The sequence below is a fragment of the Dermacentor andersoni genome, chromosome 5 (genome assembly GCF_023375885.2).
Source record: "Dermacentor andersoni chromosome 5, qqDerAnde1_hic_scaffold, whole genome shotgun sequence".
Taxonomy (NCBI): Eukaryota; Metazoa; Arthropoda; class Arachnida; order Ixodida; family Ixodidae; genus Dermacentor; species Dermacentor andersoni.
In genome coordinates this window covers 50,107,246-50,125,055 of record NC_092818.1, presented here as the reverse complement: position 1 = coordinate 50,125,055, position 17,810 = coordinate 50,107,246, and the positions used below count along the sequence as shown (strand labels likewise).

Sequence of the window (17,810 nt, the reverse complement as noted above, 5' to 3'; positions counted from 1 at the left end):
AAAGCTTTTGGAGCTTTCACTTGGTTATTCAAGACTGGACTTCGCGCTTCCCCACTCTGTGTTTTCTGTGGTGACATTGGTGACATCGAACATTTCATTTGGCTATGCCCACAGTTTGACACAGAAAGAAAAGCGTTGGTCGACAACCTGCAAAAAAGCGGTCTCACGCACAGGACCTTTGAAGACGTTGTTTTCCCCGGAGGGCCCGCGGCATTCAGGAAGAGAGCGCAACGACTGCTGATAGCCTTCCTGCGAGACACGGGGCTCATCGACACCTGGTGACACACCCCCTGATCTCAACTCGAAGGAGGATCAGGCGGAACAATTGCCGACTATGTATGCCAGGCTAACCCCGCCTGCTTCAACATCACCACCACCACCACCACCACCTTTGTGTGTGTGTGTGGGGGGGGGGGGGGGGTGTACATTCTACGCCGCTGCGTATGGGGCGGCTATGCGTGGTTGCGTGCTTTCTATCTTGAAAGTAATCTGCGATGGGTACAGAGTCTAGGGACGCTGATGGCGGACAGCTTCGTGTGTGCTGTGTTCTCGCCGCTTCACTTAGGCCCTGTATTCACGATGACGAGGTTATATTGTTCACAAAGGCTACTAGCATTGACTTCCCGTTGTTGTCGGTATAGCCATCTAGATTCTGCATCTGAACATTCATGTCACCTAACAAGATAATTTTGGTATCATTACCGCAAGCCTTAATATCCGTACTGAGGCATCCCACTAAATATTCATGCTTCTCTGTGCGATTATTTCGGGTCCACAAATACGTTACGTCCGGCCAAGCTTTATTTCCACTCGTTGCACCTGACAAAATGCTCCTGGCATTTTGAATTTACTCTTTTCCATTTGGCTCCCTTATGGATGAGCATTCCGACTCCCCATCCCGTTCTTTCCGACTTAGTTCTGTTGCACCCTGCCCAAACATAATTAATTCTCAATCACTGGCGGCTCTTCCAAGTCTGTGCAGCTTACACAAGTGCGATAGGTATTTTTGATTCTGAAGTATAGATTTGTTAACTCCCTGCTTCAATTTTTTCAGAGACATTGATTTCTAGAAATCATGATAAAAAAAAAACACGCTTGAGGTCCGTAATCAGAAATCTGCTTCCCACAGTCAACACAATTAACGTTTTTTTGTGATATGGAACAGATTCGATTGGAATCGTTCCAGCGGTTGCCTCGTATAGACATTTTCGCATTTTACGCGTGTGCTTGAATAGGTGACACCGGAGCTAGTCCCGAAGTACTGGACATTTCTCCTGAGGAGGCTGCACGACACCGGGCTTGGAAACGAGTTGGTTTGCAGGCGACGCCAAGTACTACCCGGGTGAGTACTCCAGCCAATGTAAGCTATGCAAAGCCAGGGCTAATCTTAATCACATTCTGTGGGAATGCCCACAGGCTCCCTCTGAGGGAAGACTAAAGTCTTTAGAACAATGAGAGACCTTATTACTCAGCTCCGACCCGGAGATTCAACAGACGACCGTCCGACTGGCCGAAACCGCCGCTAGGGTCCAAGGACTCCTGGCCGTCGTCTAGGTGGGAAGGCTTAAAGCCTTCCCTACATCTGTTGGACAAATAAAGTTTTGCAATCCAATCCAATCCCGAGGACTCACCGAGGCCGACGGCCGTGACGCTGATGTTGAAGCCCTTGGCGGTGCCCACGGCGTCTGAATGGAAGATGAGCATGAACGCGGTGCCGACCAGGGTTACGGGGCCGCGCTGCCCGCAGTACTTGTCCACGCTGGGCGCCAGCGGGTTGTTGCCGCTCTTCACGTCCAGCCAGTCGGCGCTGCAGTTCTCCTCCAGGGCGAAGCTGCTGAAGTTGAGCTGCGCGCAATTCACGCGAGGTTCGAGTCGGCCCTCGTCTTCTTGCTTCCCGCGAAATATCTTGCGAAACAATGACTGCTCCATCGAAGGGCTGAACAAAGCATGTTTCTGTAATACGCAAGCCTTCTAGCGCTGAATTCTCTCGCAAATCTGTCATTCTGTCCATCAGTCTGTCTGTAACGCGTGACACTATGCGCTACGTGAGGATACATGGGTTCCTACGGGGGCTACATAGGAGAAAGCCTTATGACTACGTATGGCTACTGAGATTTCCGATTATGGCTCTATATATCTTGAGCACTGAAGAGGTGTAAAGAGTAAATAGTTAAGGTTAACAAAAAGTTAGTAAGATTTACGATGAAATTACTAAAGTAAAATTTAGAATAATTAAGAACATCGAGTCTAATTAATATAATCTAGGTTATATCAATTAGCCTAATCACGAGTAATTACGTATGTATGAATTACACCTAGTGAATATCATTTAAGGATATCTAAGAATAATTAAACCTAATTTCGATTAGGCAACATTACTCTGATTAAGGCCAATCAGAATATAATTATGGTTAACTAATATGACTTAAGCCTAATTAAGAATAACTTCGAGAACATTAGGACAATCAAGAATAATAAGAACAATGATGAATAACTTAACATACATTGCTCAACGACAACTTAGATTAATTAGCACCCGCCGTGGTTGCTCAGTGGCTATGGCGTTGGGCTGCTGAGCACGAGGTCGCTGGATCGAATCCCGGCCACGGCGGCCGCATCTCGATGGGGGCGAAATGCGAAAACACCCGTGTACTGAGATTTAGGTGCACGTTAAAGAACCCCAGGTGGTCGAAATTTCTGGAGTCCTCCACTACGGCGTGCCTCATAATCAGAAAGTGCTTTTCGCCCGTAAAACCCCATAATTTAATTTTTTTAGATTAATTAGGATTACAACAATTTCCCCGCAATAAAATTAATTTGTAGTTAGGAACACCAATTCCGTAACTCCAGCAGGTCGTTGCAATACTTAGCAGCACATTGCGTTGTCTACACAGAGTGAGCAACGGTGCGCATAACTCGGCCAATCAATTCGTTGCATGATTGCAACGGGCGGCGATGCGGGTTTGTTGATGCGTCTAGGTGCATGCTGGTGCACCTGCGCTCAACCACCTGCACCCACTAGGGAGCTTCTGCAGTGATTTTTTTTTTCTCGTGAAGGGGAAGAATAGGACAGCTTAGCTTCCAGCCCCGCTCGGAGAAATGCGCATATGTGCGACACGAAGCCAGAATTTAAAGTAGCTCTTTCTATAAACGACTGACTACTCAGGTAAGCTGACAGAGTATCGGAAATTCAACTGCTAAGCAAAAGCCAGAAACCTAAGTAGCCAATAAACTAACACAAAGTCGACTTATGCGACTTTGCAAAAGAGAGAAAAATTTCTAGCCAAGCTGTTTTGTCTGAGCAATCACGTTTGCAAATTCTGAATGTACGTAATTAAACCAGACAAGAAACATTTTGTCCGTGTATAAGTCAACATAGGCCCCATTTTCTGCACAGCCCCTTCCCTATTTCTTTTTTTTAACTGCCAGCCACATGCGGCCGTTCTCCACCGTTCACCACCCTCTCCTACCGTCATTTTCTATTCTCCCCCGTCCGCTAGCGTTCGGGCCTGCTTTACGGTTTCGGGGGAGAGTACCATCCTGGTGGCGCCTCACGGCGGAAGTTGGGGGAAGCCTGACAGACGCTTGATAACCTAACATACGCAGGGACGCCGTCGCGTCTAGCGCGTGTCCATCGGAATGGCAGCAGCGCGTGCTCAGATGCACTCGTGACGCAAGCAGTCTTACCTAATTAGTCGAACCAGCTGGGTAGCATCGCATCGCGGCAACTCACTGAACTAGAGCGCACCAACGGCTCCCATTGGGGAGCGAGCGATAGAGCTGGCACTGAAAAAATGGATGAGGTGATGTCCTGCAAATCTAAAGACGCTGTCGCATTTAGGTATAGAGACGCACGATAAAAATGGCTGCGGCTTAGCTAAGGTTAAGCCCAGGATGCGAAGCCTACTAGCCTTTATTTTAGTTGTTGAACCACTGCTTAGCCTAGTGAACTGCTGTTGCTTGGCTATATTTGGTTCGGCTAGACGAAGAAACAACTCATGCGTTACTCTGGTTCGCCTTCAAGAGTGGAACGCGACAGCGTTCCCGTCGACCCGCCAAGGGGTGTAAGACGATGGGCTACGGCGCAGCGACTACGCGCCCCGCATTGGACGCGGTGAGCGTCGAGCAACGCAGCGTTCGGCGCGGCAACGAAATGTGCGCCTGAGCAAGCGACGCACGCCTGAGCCTCAGAAACAGCTCGTTTCTAAGGCAACACCGCATTCACTAGAGGCGCTTTTGTACCGCTTTGAAGCATCGTACTCGTGGCTCAGTCGTAGCGTCTCCGTCTCACACTCCGGAGACCCTGGTTCGATTCCCACCCAGCCCATCTTGCAAGAGTTGAGCCAAAGCCACCTAGAAACAAGCGCAGCTGCTTATATACCGCCGCGAGCGACGGCGCGAGTTGGAGCCCCGTTTCTCCTCTGTCGCGACGTCACGGTGTCACGTGGTCAGCCTTGAAGGCGACGCCGCGAGCGACGGCGCGAGTTGGAGCCCCGTTTCTCCTCTGTCGTGACGTCACGGTGTCACGTGGTATTGAAGGCGACACCGCCGCGCCTGAGGAGCTGGGTTGAGCTCTAGTAATATGCTTCGCATAAAACTCAGTGCCCTTCCGCTCTGTGAAGAAGGATGACAAGCGAAGCTGCGTATGTGGGCCCCTTAATGGCGAACAGCACCACTGCCGCGGGTCGGCCCGGCACTGCACTATCTTCGGGATCGGCCCACGTCCTTTGCTCACAACGACACGAAAATTTCCTTGGACGGTAGAGGTATACAGCTTCGCTATAAAAATTAGTGACGTTTCACTTCGTGAACGCGGGTTGCACGCAAGCGGACGGCGCGAACATGCATAGCGAGCACCACGGCGTCGACGCAAAACACTATGCACGAAGACGAGCTTTCTGGTAGAAACGCGGCTTCTTGCGTGCGTCGATCTCTTGCTATTGTTTCGCACTTTTAATATTTCAGTACGAGAATACTTAACATAATAGGCACGTGCTGTCAGTGCTTAGTTTCATGATACTTGTTTGTGGACTCTCATTCTCAAAACTCCGAGGAATAACTTTGCAAAGAAGGTAAGACTAAGTATGAGCAACTTTGGTGCCGTATAGTATGCTTCACGACCTCGGACAGACACCGCCGACTTGGAAGGGCTGGTCAGTTCGTTGGAGTATTGGGTGCATCACGCAGTTTTAGCCAAACTTTAAAAATATGCAAATGTCACGTAGCAGGACAGAAGCAACGTGGTGTTGTTTGCTTTCGCCTGGAGATACTCGATAATGTTACAGCGAAGCTGTTGAGGACTAGTTCCCCGTGGAACATGCCCATGTGTATACTAAACTCCCAAAACGTGGGCCGATCCTGAAAAGTACAATGCCGGGCTGACCCGCGGCGGATTTGCACTTCGCTATTAAGGGACCCACATACACAGCTTCACTGGTCATCCTTCTTCACCGAGTGGAAGGGCACTGAGTTTCTTGCATTCCACCTGATTACATAACCAGAATTAATTAATTATGCAATTTTATTAAATTAATTATTTACTTCACAAATATTATATTTAAGTGAAAAGTGTCAATGAGGAAATTGTAGAGCAACATGAAAAACTCCCGACACAGCTTTCCGTTGCTCAATGGGTGCTACGCAAAGGTGTTTTTGCGAGTGTGAAATGGCCCGCGAATAGCACAGTCATAAATGCTGGTCTGCACTTTTTTTGACCGTGTACAAAGGCATTTAAAGTTGCGCTGTCGTCTTTGGGCGGCATTAAGATCAGTGAATGACCGTGTCAAGCTCGCGGTGTGTTATTCTTGCAATCTCCGCTCACCAAAATAATATCAACTTTACTATCGCTTCGCGTTTCGAGAACATCACCAAAAAGCATGTCGATCTTGTTTCAAACAAATAAAGTGGTAGCAGCGAGACGTGAATACCGCATTTCAGTGACTTGTCACGTTGTGTTTATAACTCAGCAATCTCTGCGATATCGTGAGGCATGCACGAACGGGTGGGGTCAACATCACTTCGCAGTTGAAAAACGAGTCGCAAGCACGCAATCATGTCCCATCGCATCATACACTTTATACTAAGATAAACGCATCATGATAATTGCGATAACTGCGATAATTGTGGTTCTGATGTCACTGCTCTTGATAATTATTGCAACGTAACTAAATCGTGGGATTTTTTACTTGGTGTCGCTGCTACAAAAGGAAAGCTAAAATAGGCTATTACACGAAGGTCGGGTGTACGTGACCCGGAAGTCTCCAGACGGAGGACGCCGTAACACTGAGATGAAAGGCGGATATTATAATTTCCTTTTCGCTCTTGGTTGAATCGTTGTTAGCTTGATGCAAGAGAGTGGCTAATATTTGCTGGAATAAAAACTAGTTAATGATTATAGCTTCTCAAATATTGACAACTTTGTCACATCGCTTTTGTGCATGTGGCCATGCAAGGGCGATAAATATAATCTCGTATAAAGTATAACCTGATGATTCTACTAACGTAATAACACTCACAGTGGCTTAGTTTACCTAATTTAACTCATTACCTGTTTGCGTGTCACAGTGCATAAAAAAAGAAAAGAAAAGGAAAAGGAGGTCGATGTAGAGTGCGCCCCAATTGGTGATGCAGAGTGCATAAAAATGTAAAAAAAAAGTAGCATTGGGGGCAATATCAGCTTACTGCAGTCCGCGCGTTTCGTTGCAAGAATATTGTAACAAATAGTTCACACTGGGGAGCGCAGCCGCGCACACATCAATGCGCGCCGTCGACCCACCTGTCCACGCTAACGCGGAGATGGTGCTGCCACCTATAGTTTCACCTCGTGGCTAATAGCTTACCCTATGTGTAAAAAAAAAAAAAAAAAAAAAAAAAAACGGATTCACTTACAGCGAACGCCGTAGTTGCTGTAAGGGATATTTTTATGATTCTCATTACTTCTTTTTTCTTTGCGACTTAAAATGCTTGGAGGAGCAAGTAACATGAAAAGAGCAGCAGTCTCAGTTTCTCGGCTTACAGTAAGATGGATCTATTATAAATTCACAAATTTGACGACATGCCGCGCGCATATCGACAGGGAATTTTAGGATCTCGCCCATCGAAAGTGTAAAGGGAACACAGACCGCCAGGCGTGCAAAGGAATGCGAGACTTTGTACACATAAATGCAAAGAGAGCACAAAAGAACGAAAGCACGGAGTGGCGCTCTATTGTGATCGAAGGCGTACGGGTGCGACTCCTTGTAAAACTCCCCGTTCCCGTACCTTGACCTGCGTGCCCCAGACGTCTGGTTCGATGATCCAGACGCAGTCGGTGTTCGGCGGGTAGTTGTCGGGAAACCTCGGAGTGGCGATGAACTCCATGTTGTCGCGAATGCTTAGCCGCCCACCGCAGTCTGACAAAAAATAAAATAAAAAATAAGGCGGGAAAGTGACGCTCACTTCATTAGCGATCTCACATTTTGCAGTAAAGATAAGCTGTTGTTCTCTGTTGAAGCGTTAGAACTCGGCAAGAAATAACCTTGCTGGACAATAGCTTTCTTTTAAAGAAATCCCATAGTCTTCGACCAAAAAGTGCAGTTAAGGACAATGCAATTAACCACACAGTACGTCTAGCAAGACATGAAGCCAATAGCCTCTAAACATTGCTGCATATACGGAATTACGGATTCCTATAGAGAGTCCTATAGAATATGTGATTATTAAAACGTGGCATATGGGTTAGTTCTAACGAGGCAAGATGTCGGTGCAGTCATCCACATCTTCTGTCATTTCTTACCCTTGGCGATGTGAGCTGATGCTGCACAGTTTGTCAGGATAGAAAAAAAGAAAACATGCACAAAACCAGACTGCATAAAACTGTGGCTGAAAAGACTAGCGACTTGATATGGCTATGTCTTAGTATCTTATTTTCTTGAAAGTAAGTATGTTTATGCATGTGGACGATGTGCTCGAGCACATTTATGCAGTGATGGTTAGCGATATTGATGTGTAATTACATGCCGCATATTACCACATTTCTCTGCTATGACATTAGACGTTTTTTAATGTCTCGGCATGCAAGCTGAAAGAACTTTTGGATTAATTAAGAAATAGTGTACAATATTTCGCTATCGGTTCGGTATATTTTATTTCTAAGAAAGTTAGGTGTAAAGTTTGGTTCAGGCCTGTCCTTAGTGTCAAGGTCAAGTGGCAATTTGCAAAAGTACATCAACAGTCATAGAAGTTGTGTCATTGCTTAACACATATGAGCTAAGGTGCGTATGTTATGATGTGCTCAGCAACTAGAAAATAGCTTAATACACTTACAACAAACAAACAAACAAACAAACAAACAAACAAACAAACAAACAAACAAACAAACAAACAAACAAACAAACAACAACAACAACAAAAAAAAACGTTATGACCTAGGCCAACACAGAAAGTGGTGAAAAATCTGATAGATTAAATATCTACCGTGAAGTTCCCAATTGAGGGAAGCAAATGAGAGCTATAAACACATTATATTGAAGTTGGGATTGTCTCACCGTTTACCCGGTACGAGGCTGAGAAGCCCCCGGAAGTTTGGTTGTGCGCCTTTGAATAGTGGATGGAGATTGGCTCGTTCTGTGGCACGAGCACTTCCCGGTCCCCTTGCTTGCACAGGCGACCTGCGGCAGAGTTGAACGTCCAGAACACAATTTGAGCTTCTTTCACGTGTTTGGCGAACGTGGGAGACGTGGGAAAGGATTACTCGGGAATCTTGGGGAAACATAAGGCTAGCACGTGTCCTAAAAAACGGAGGATTCATTCGCCGTTCACTTACTGCTCTTTAAAGTCAATACCTTGGGCAGGATAACTACGTCACGAGTAACCTCCGGCTCAACGTCTTGACCCCCCCCCCCCCCTCCCCCCGCCATTCCAAAATAATACGTTCAATAGATTGAGCACCATTTCCACGTGCTATGCGTAAAAAAAAGAAGAAAAGAAAGCGTCGACCAAATGTCAAATCCAAAGAAGACAAGGTCGGCGTGCATGCTGGTTTAAATAAATCGACGATCAAAAGTTGATTACGCGGCCAGGGTACGATTCACGCTTTCGCCTCAGACGGTCGAGTCGAGCTTCATGCGCGTCGACAATTCACTGGCCTGTCGAAAGCGCGCAGCCTTAAAGGGCTTCTCACCAGGTCTGGCCATTTTGAGCTGACAAGCGCAGAGCATAGATTGGGCGATAACAATCGTGTCTGCAAAGTATTACATCGCTACGCACTGCGGAAAGATCTGAACTTTCAATCCGAAGGCCGTTTCCCTCTTCCCTCGCGGCCGCCGCACTCCAAGCCGGACGGTGATGTAATCGGGCCCCTGCACTTACGTAATCGTGTCCGCAGTGTGACGTCGCTCGTGGTTACGCGTGGCTTCGAGAATTATTCAAGATAACATCTGTTATCTGTGCGATCTGTTGCTTGAATTGACGAAGTTTAGAGAAATAATAAAACGCACAAACGGAACGTCTGCGTGTTTATTTGTTTTACTTCGCAGCAAAACAAGAGAGATGTACTTCCGCTTCGTCTGCTTGCTCCCGCGGTCGTGCGGTCACGCGTGCAGCTACCGAATCTGCCATTTTCTACCGTGTTCCAGTGCGTGATCACGCTCTGCGATCGGCTTATTCTGCCTCAGTATTCGTGTAGCAGTGAAATATACCGCTAGTCTTTGGTCCTTGTACACAGCGCGCAAAATCGCGCGCTGCGCGAACGATAAAACTGCTCACGCGCGGCGCGTCTCAGCGCAAATGCGCAGGAAAAAAACAAAGCGAGGAGAAAAAAAAAATGAAGGCAGGGCCTGTGACGCATGCATCACGCGATCCTCGAGGTGCGACCCACTCGCGTGGCCTAAAGTCCCTAGATTTTCTGCTAAGCAAAAACTTCTGGGTACTTTAGCGCGGCCCAGCTCCCTCCTCCATCCCGAACTCGCGCACTTCGCGGCTTATAGCAGAGGGCGCGGCAGTAAAGGTAGATGCCACTTGGCGGCGACACGGCAAAGGGGGACAACGAAAAAGGCATTCACATACCGCGCCGACTAAGGCTAATTATCCTAGTGGACTAATTTCTACGTGTTCTCGGCAAGGAGAGGCATCATTTATTACCATTCTCATGATCATACGACTTCAACGTGTTACCTAACCGTCCATTTTCTTCCTTTAAGTGGTAACAAGATACTCAGATCCCAGATACACTAAAAACGTGTGAATCCAGCTAAAGCCAGCTTGTCTCGAAAAGTAGGAATGCGAGCTGGAATTAGCCAGTAAAATGAGCTATAGTGCAGTGCAGGTCATCACCATAGCCCCCGCCGCCGCGGTGCCCCAGGCGTGACGCTCGTGCGTGGCTCGCACGTTGAGCGTTGGAGGTTATGTGACCTGCTGCGATTTCGCTATCGAGCACGCGAGGGCTACGTCTCGCCGACAAAATTCTCTCTCCCGTAATCGAAAGTGGATGTAAGCAAGGAATGGCTACCGACAAAGCAGATTAGTGTCGCGATGCAGGCCTGAAAGCATACTGAACCAAAATGAACCTGTTTTGAACCGAACCTCCTTGCAAGTCTGGTCTCGGATAGACAACCATCCGTGGCGCGCCGGACGCTGCCAGCCTGGTCACGTAGCGTGGTGCCATTTCTCGAAGGAGGCTGGGCAATGCCCGCGCCGCGGAACTCATGGACCGCTGGCGTTGAAGAGAGCATAGACGCCAAATGATGACAATCAAGTGAATGGTCTCTTGAAGGTCGCCGGCAAAGGGAGCTAAACGCATTTCATGCTTAAAAGGCGTTGTGCCAAGGGCCCTACGTTTGATATTTCAAATTGTGCTGACTTTGGAAAACGTGGTACAGTGAAGTGATAAAGGAAGCAGCAGCAAGGTTGATCCAAATAGGTCGCAAAGCTTCTGGCGAAAAGCGGTTCGTAATAAATTGCCACCGAGATCAGCAAGGCTGGTTATGGGAGAAGCTATTGATGTGCGGCTATGTTTGGAGGGAACAAACATCGGGAAAGAAAACATGTTTTTTTTTTTAAATTAAAGCGACACATTTAAACTCATTCAACTAAAATAAAATTTCTGGTCAATATTATATATGCTTGACGAGTTAAGGAAATACAAGTTTATTTTATTTTATTATTATAATAAAAATAATAAAAACATTTTTTCAGCACCCATTGTAAGAGTAACGGTAACGAGTAAGAGTAACACCGCTGTTACGTTTCGCCTACAACGCGCGGTATAGCCGGCGCGGATGCAACGGACGCCGGAGCTTCGTTCAAAGCGGCGGACATTTTGGCCCGTTCGGAGCTCCCGCAGTCTCCCCGCCAAGCGCGTCCAGGCGTGTTTCAGTGCCACGTGTCTTCGTGTGTGCGTGTGTGTGTGTGTGCCCACGCTTGTCAAAGCGCGGCAGCCGGGGAGAGGAGCTCCCCAAGTGTGAAGCGAGGATGTCTGACAGGCGCCAGCTTGGCGATGCGTCACTACACTCGTCTCAACGTGTCTCTCAGTCTGTCCGTACCCGCCGTCACGTGGTCTCGTCACGAGGCCTTCCTTCTTGCCCTCAACTGCGAAAGTATAAGAGCAGCTGCCCCCGGACGCCAAGAGGGAGGCTCCGATTTCTTCTGTCGAGTTACGTGCTCTCCCGTCTCTCACTGCGGTCGACCTGACCGCCCGCTCTTTTGCGATGTTAGAATAAACCAGTTGTTCTGTTACTAGTCGACTCATGCTTTGCCGGGACCTTCGGATGCTTCCAGTGCCCCAGGCCGCCAGGCCAACGCTACCCTTGGGGCTTGCGACCCATTTGCAACAACGGGCGTCAGCGCCGAGATTGCAACAACTCGTGCCAGCGGTGCGATTTACAACAACTGGTTGCCAGCGGTGAGATCGCGACAACGGAGGCCAGCAGCGAAGAGATGCGGTTGACTGTATGCTGAGCAGCACAACGACCATCCGGGAGCAGTGCAACGAGCCCTGTGTGATGACTGGTTGCCTGCAGCGGAACGACTGCGCTGAATTCTTGGCTGCGAGGTTTGGTGAGTGCGGGACTTTCTTCTTTTGAGCTTTGCCAGGCTTTTGTTAGTGTCAGAAACAGAGCTGGTAATTGTGGTTGTCGTTGCTGCCGGGTTAGTTTGCGGCAAGACAATAGAAGGCAGTAGAGAAAGCAGCATTCAGAGCAGCCATGGATTTGAAGTCGTTGCGCAAACCGAAATTGCTGGAGCTTGCAAGAGAGTTGGGTCTGGATGTCTCAGACAAACTCAGAAAACCAGAACTGCTAAGGGCTATTCTTGAGTTAGAAGCTGAGGATGACGAGCTGTCGGAATGCCTTGAGACCATTGAGGAGAGGGAGACGGCAAAAAGACAGGAGCGCGAACGAAAAGAACAAAAAGAGAAAGAAAAAGAAGAGCGCGACCACGCTTTGGAAATGAAGCGTCTCGAGGTAGAGATAGAACGCGCTCGTAATGGAAGTCAGGCACACGGTGCAGGAGAACGAGTATCGTTCAAAATGACTGACCTGATGCGGCCGTTTAAGCTTGGAGAGGACATTGGTTTGTTCCTGGTTAACTTTGAGCGAACGTGCGAGAAGCAGGGGTTCTCTCGGGAAACGTGGCCACAGCGCTTGCTCACTTTGTTACCCGGCGAGGCGGCCGACGTAGTCGCTCGCTTGAAGAGAGAGGAGGCAGAGGATTTCGACAAAGTGAAATCGAGTCTGCTAAAAAAGTACAGGCTGTCAGCGGAGGCTTTCCGTCGGAAGTTTCGGGAAAACGAGAAAGGCAGAAGTGAGTCATATACAGAGTTTGCGTACAGGCTTATGTCAAACATGCAGGAGTGGCTCAAAGAAGAGAAAGCGTTGGGTGATCACGAGAAAGTTCTGCAGTGTTTCGGGCTAGAACAGTTTTATAGTCGGTTACCTGAGAACGTGCGGTACTGGGTCTTGGATAGGCCAGACGTTAGTACGGTGGCTGGAGCCGCTGAGCTAGCCGAGGAGTTTGTGACGCGTCGGGCTCGCGGAGCTAAGGACGGTCAAAAGGGTGAATTTGGCTCCAAGTTTGAGAGGCCGAAGTTCACACCCATGAGAGCAAAGGGGGACACACGTAGTGCGGATGCGAGTGAAAGCAGTCCGACCGAACGTAAGGAGACGGCGGCAACCGAAGCCGAACGCAGAAAGCGGTTCGAGACGAGGCAAGCGCGCGTTTGTTATACGTGCCAGAAGCCGGGTCACTTTTCGGCGCAGTGTCCAGAAACAAAAACAAAAGTCGTGTTTTTGTCCTTATGCAGCACTGACGAGAACATGAAGCTTCTCGAGCCTTACATGCGAGACCTCCTCGTGAACGGGAAAGAGTGCCGAGTGCTTCGCGATTCCGCAGCTACGATGGATGTAGTTCACCCCTCCTACGTAGAACCCGATATGTTCACGGGCGAGTGCGCATGGATCAAGCAAGCCGTGGAAGCTCACAGCGTGTGTCTGCCCGTAGCAAAAGTGCTTATTGAAGGACCTTTCGGAGCGCTTGAGACGGAGGCCGCAGTGTCATCTATGCTGCCCCCCCAGTACCCGTACCTATTTTCGAACAGGTCCGATCACCTCCTGCGCGAGAAGGGGCTTTTGTTTGGTGAGGCTAGCGTTCAGGCCTTAACAAGATCGAAGGTTCGGGAGCTCGCTGCAAAGGCGGTAGTTGCGGGGCCGACGTTGTCGAACAATGAGAAAGGGTCAGAGGCGCAGCAAGCTGATATTCAGAGCACGCCCGAACTGAATAAAATTGAGCCTGTAGCGTTAAAGGCACCAAATACTGGAGAGGAAATGCCCGACACGGGAAAGTTAGAAGAGCTATCTGCAGATTTGCTCATCGCGCCTACGTCAGACGGACTTAATAGGTTGCTAAAAGTCAGCCGGGCGGCTTTGATAGCCGAGCAAAAGAAGGATGGCAGCCTAGAAAACATACGCTGCATTGTCAAGGAAGGTATCGCCAAGAAAAATGCTCGCTTTGTGGAAAGAGGTGGCGTCCTGTACCGGAAGTATCTAGACCGCAGGGGAGTGGAGTTCGATCAGCTGATCGTGCCTCAGTGCTACCGTCAGGATCTGTTGCGCTTGTCGCATGGGGGTTCGTGGTCCGGACACCTAGGAGTTAAGAAAACTAAGGACCGTCTCTTGCAAGAGTACTATTGGCCAGGGTGTTTTCGGGACGCAGACCACTTTGTGAAGACATGCGACACCTGTCAGCGGGTGGGCAAACCAGGGGACAAATCGAGGGCGCCGTTGAAGTTGGTACCTATCATTACGGAGCCTTTTAGACGGCTCGTTATTGATACAGTGGGACTTCTGCCGGTAACAGCCACGGGGTACAGACACATTTTGACTGTGATCTGCCCAGCGACAAAGTTCCCTGAAGCAGTGACGCTTAAAAAACTCAGCTCAGTTGAGATAGTCAATGCACTACTGTCCATATTTGCGCGAGTTGGTTTTCCTGCGGAAATCCAATCAGATCAGGGCACAGTGTTTACTAGCGCTTTGACGACAACTTTTCTCGAAAGGTGTGGGGTAAAGCTGTTACACAGCTCAGTGCACCACCCCCAGTCGAATTCCGTTGAGAAGCTCCACTCCGTCATGAAGCGCGTGTTGAGAGCATTGCGGTTTGAACAACAAACTGACTGGGAGCTGTGTCTGCGTGGGGTGATGTTTGCATTGAGGACAGCGCCGCATGCGGCTACGGAGTTTTCGCCAGCTGAGCTAGTGTACGGTCGCTCGCTGCTATCTCCGCTTCGCATGCTTCGGGACGGATCACTGCCCTCTCCAATGGCTGCAGACCATCTCTTCCACAAATGGCCGCCTCCTGCGCTGGAGCCTCGCTTTGCAACAGTATTCCTTTGAGGTGCGTTACAAAAAGGGGAGTCTCAACGGTAACGCCGATGGCTTAAGTCGGAGCCCCTAACGTAGGAATCAGCCTCAAAACTGTTTGTTACTGATGTTTTTCTTCCTGAGGCAGGATTTTTAACATATTGCTTTTGTGTAGTGTTTCAAAGTGATGATGTGCTTTCTAGTGCAATTTTCCGATTTGTGGACGCGTTCTGAGTGCTGCTAAACTACTGTAAGGAACTAGGCAGTAGTATAAAAGGGGAAAGAGCCTGGCAGGGCTTAGTGAGGGTTGTGCCGTGCTTGCTGACTGAGCGGTTGAGTTTCGGCGTAGTTCTAACGCTTGCCGGGAACGAGAACAAAAATGTCAACTCTCCCGAAGTCACTTTGCAGTGTCCTGGGTGAACCTGAACGAGAGAACGAGGCCTTCTCTGTGCGCTGCGCTCAAGAAACGCCGAAGGACGCCCGACTTCGGTTATGAGCATCATCGAGCGACATCCCTCCGGACAGCGGATGCAGTCCCCTGACCATCGGGATCTCCTTCCCCCGGCGGGGCGGTCTGTTACGTTTCGCCTACAACGCGCGGTATAGCCGGCGCGGATGCAACGGACGCCGGAGCTTCGTTCAAAGCGGCGGACATTTTGGCCCGTTCGGAGCTCCCGCAGTCTCCCCGCCAAGCGCGTCCAGGCGTGTTTCAGTGCCACGTGTCTTCGTGTGTGCGTGTGTGTGTGTGTGCCCACGCTTGTCAAAGCGCGGCAGCCGGGGAGAGGAGCTCCCCAAGTGTGAAGCGAGGAGGTCTGACAGGCGCCAGCTTGGCGATGCGTCACTACACTCGTCTCAACGCTCAGTCTGTCCGTACCCGCCGTCACGTGGTCTCGTCACGAGGCCTTCCTTCTTGCCCTCAACTGCGAAAGTATAAGAGCAGCTGCCCCCGGACGCCAAGAGGGAGGCTCCGATTTCTTCTGTCGAGTTACGTGCTCTCCCGTCTCTCACTGCGGTCGACCTGACCGCCCGCTCTTTTGCGATGTTAGAATAAACCAGTTGTTCTGTTACCAGTCGACTCATGCTTTGCCGGGACCTTCGGATGCTTCCAGTGCCCCAGGCCGCCAGGCCAACGCTACCCTTGGGGCTTGCGACCCATTTGCAACAACGGGCGTCAGCGCCGAGATTGCAACAACTCGTGCCAGCGGTGCGATTTACAACACCGCCATCACTTGCAATGCAATGCATCTCTTGAAGTGTCCAGAAAGGCGCACTCACAAAGTTCACGTGTTATAATACGGCCCCCTAACAAGTTGTGCTCTTTTGCTTGTCGACGTTTCTCTGAAGTCAGGGACGCGGGCAGCGTCATCGTTTCTTAACCTGTTTAGTCAAAAGTAGTGAGTTATGACCACAGGATAGTTGTTCACTTGAGTTCTTTTCGTGTGATTGCGCTGACCGACCGGCGTAGCGTCCGACGATAGGACCAGCACTCTACACCTAAAGCTTTTGTCGGCCTCCAAAGAAAGTATGTTCTGTGCAGGGGTGCGATTGCGACAACCGTACGGCTGACCTTTTCTTGCATCGCTTTCAGCGCGGAAAGCTCGGAGCGCCGATCAAGTCGAATGGCGGGGCATTTGAATACACAACTCTAATGGCAGGCCACCAAAACAAATTTCGCGCCTTCGAGAACAAAATGACGTCACTTCTGTGCTTAACGGATATGGCATCACATTATTTTTTCTGCCACCGCAAGTGTCTCCTCGTCACACAGATGGCGCAAAGCTTCATGAACCGCTAGAGTTACCGCCGATGAAACGCCATGTTTTGAATGTATGGGCTCTTGTGCAAGGAGGGAGGAAAGCATAGGAGAGGGCGCGGCCAGTAAGGGCGTGTTGGAGAAGGTGTGGCGGAAATCACGTGCTATTTGTCGCAAAGCAGCGCTGGGAATGGTACCCCAAACATCAGCGTTGCCCTAGCAACCGCGCACCTGAAGCTCTCGCTGCTGCTCTAGGCCTCTGAAAAGTGAGGTAGGTGTTTTCGGCTCGTGTCTTTCTCGCAGCAGATTCTGTTCGCGAGACAATCTGACTTTGGAGTGTGGTGTGTAAGCTTGAAAGTTGTGTTTTCGGTCTGCGAGTGTGAGTTGTCAGTCAGGAACATAGACACTCAAGTAATCATGGCGTCGGTCTTCGTCGTCGTTTTCAACGTGCCACGGAAAAGCACAGGAGCACGTCTGCTTCACTGAAACTGTCACCGAAGTTTCGTAGGCTCAGTTCTGACGCGCGTCGGCAGCACACACTTCCGGCAGCTCGTAGCAAGGCAAGTTCAAAGCTCCCGCCTATCTGCTCCGGCGAGCTGATTGGATTTGCAACGGGAGATGGCACACCAACATGGCGGCATTTTCGGCTTCAAAAACTTGACGTCAAGGCGCCTCTTATTTTGTTATGGCTTCTTTGGAAGCTTCGCTACCAGGTATATTTACCTTGGCAGCAGCATAGAACGTTCGCTTTGGGACAAGCATGAGTGTTCTCAAGCTACCGGCGCATATTGGGCCAGTGTTTTGACCACGTGCAATAGCGATCATCGCGTGAACTCTGTTAATAAAGCCACGCGCGTACGTGTTCACATTTTTCCAGTGGACGTTCCTTACCTGCTAACAAGTTATCGCTCAAAGCAAAACGCGCCTTCTAGCATCGCATCCCTCTCGAATGTTGTTTCGGATTCTATCTGTTGTGTACGCAGTCGTGAAACATAAGGTTATGCATTCTGGAACGTGCACGTGCATCAGCGATGACGCTGGAACGCACAAGTAATAGCCGGCGCTAAATAGAAACGACGCTGTGCTCGCCGCTTTGTGTGTTGTTTCCTTTGCTGGGACAGCTTCGCCGAATGAACAGTTATTTTTTTCTTTAAATTATAAAACACTTGTTAGGTTCAAGCTTAAATATGCACATTCCATTCGGGATCCTCATGTCAGTTCACTTA

General features: G+C 49.4%; 1 protein-coding gene across 1 annotated transcript in view; it reads right to left on the bottom strand.

Annotated features, from left to right (window-relative positions):
- LOC126530351 (cubilin-like) overlaps positions 1-17,810 on the bottom strand; it is a 206,637-nt gene that overhangs the window by 32,270 nt on the left and 156,557 nt on the right. The window contains exons 44-46 of the mRNA XM_072288317.1: positions 8,526-8,648; positions 7,261-7,391; positions 1,632-1,845 (exon numbers count right to left, since the gene is read on the bottom strand). Coding sequence (XP_072144418.1) covers positions 1,632-1,845; positions 7,261-7,391; positions 8,526-8,648 — 468 coding nt within the window. The remainder of the gene's footprint in view (positions 1-1,631; positions 1,846-7,260; positions 7,392-8,525; positions 8,649-17,810) is intronic.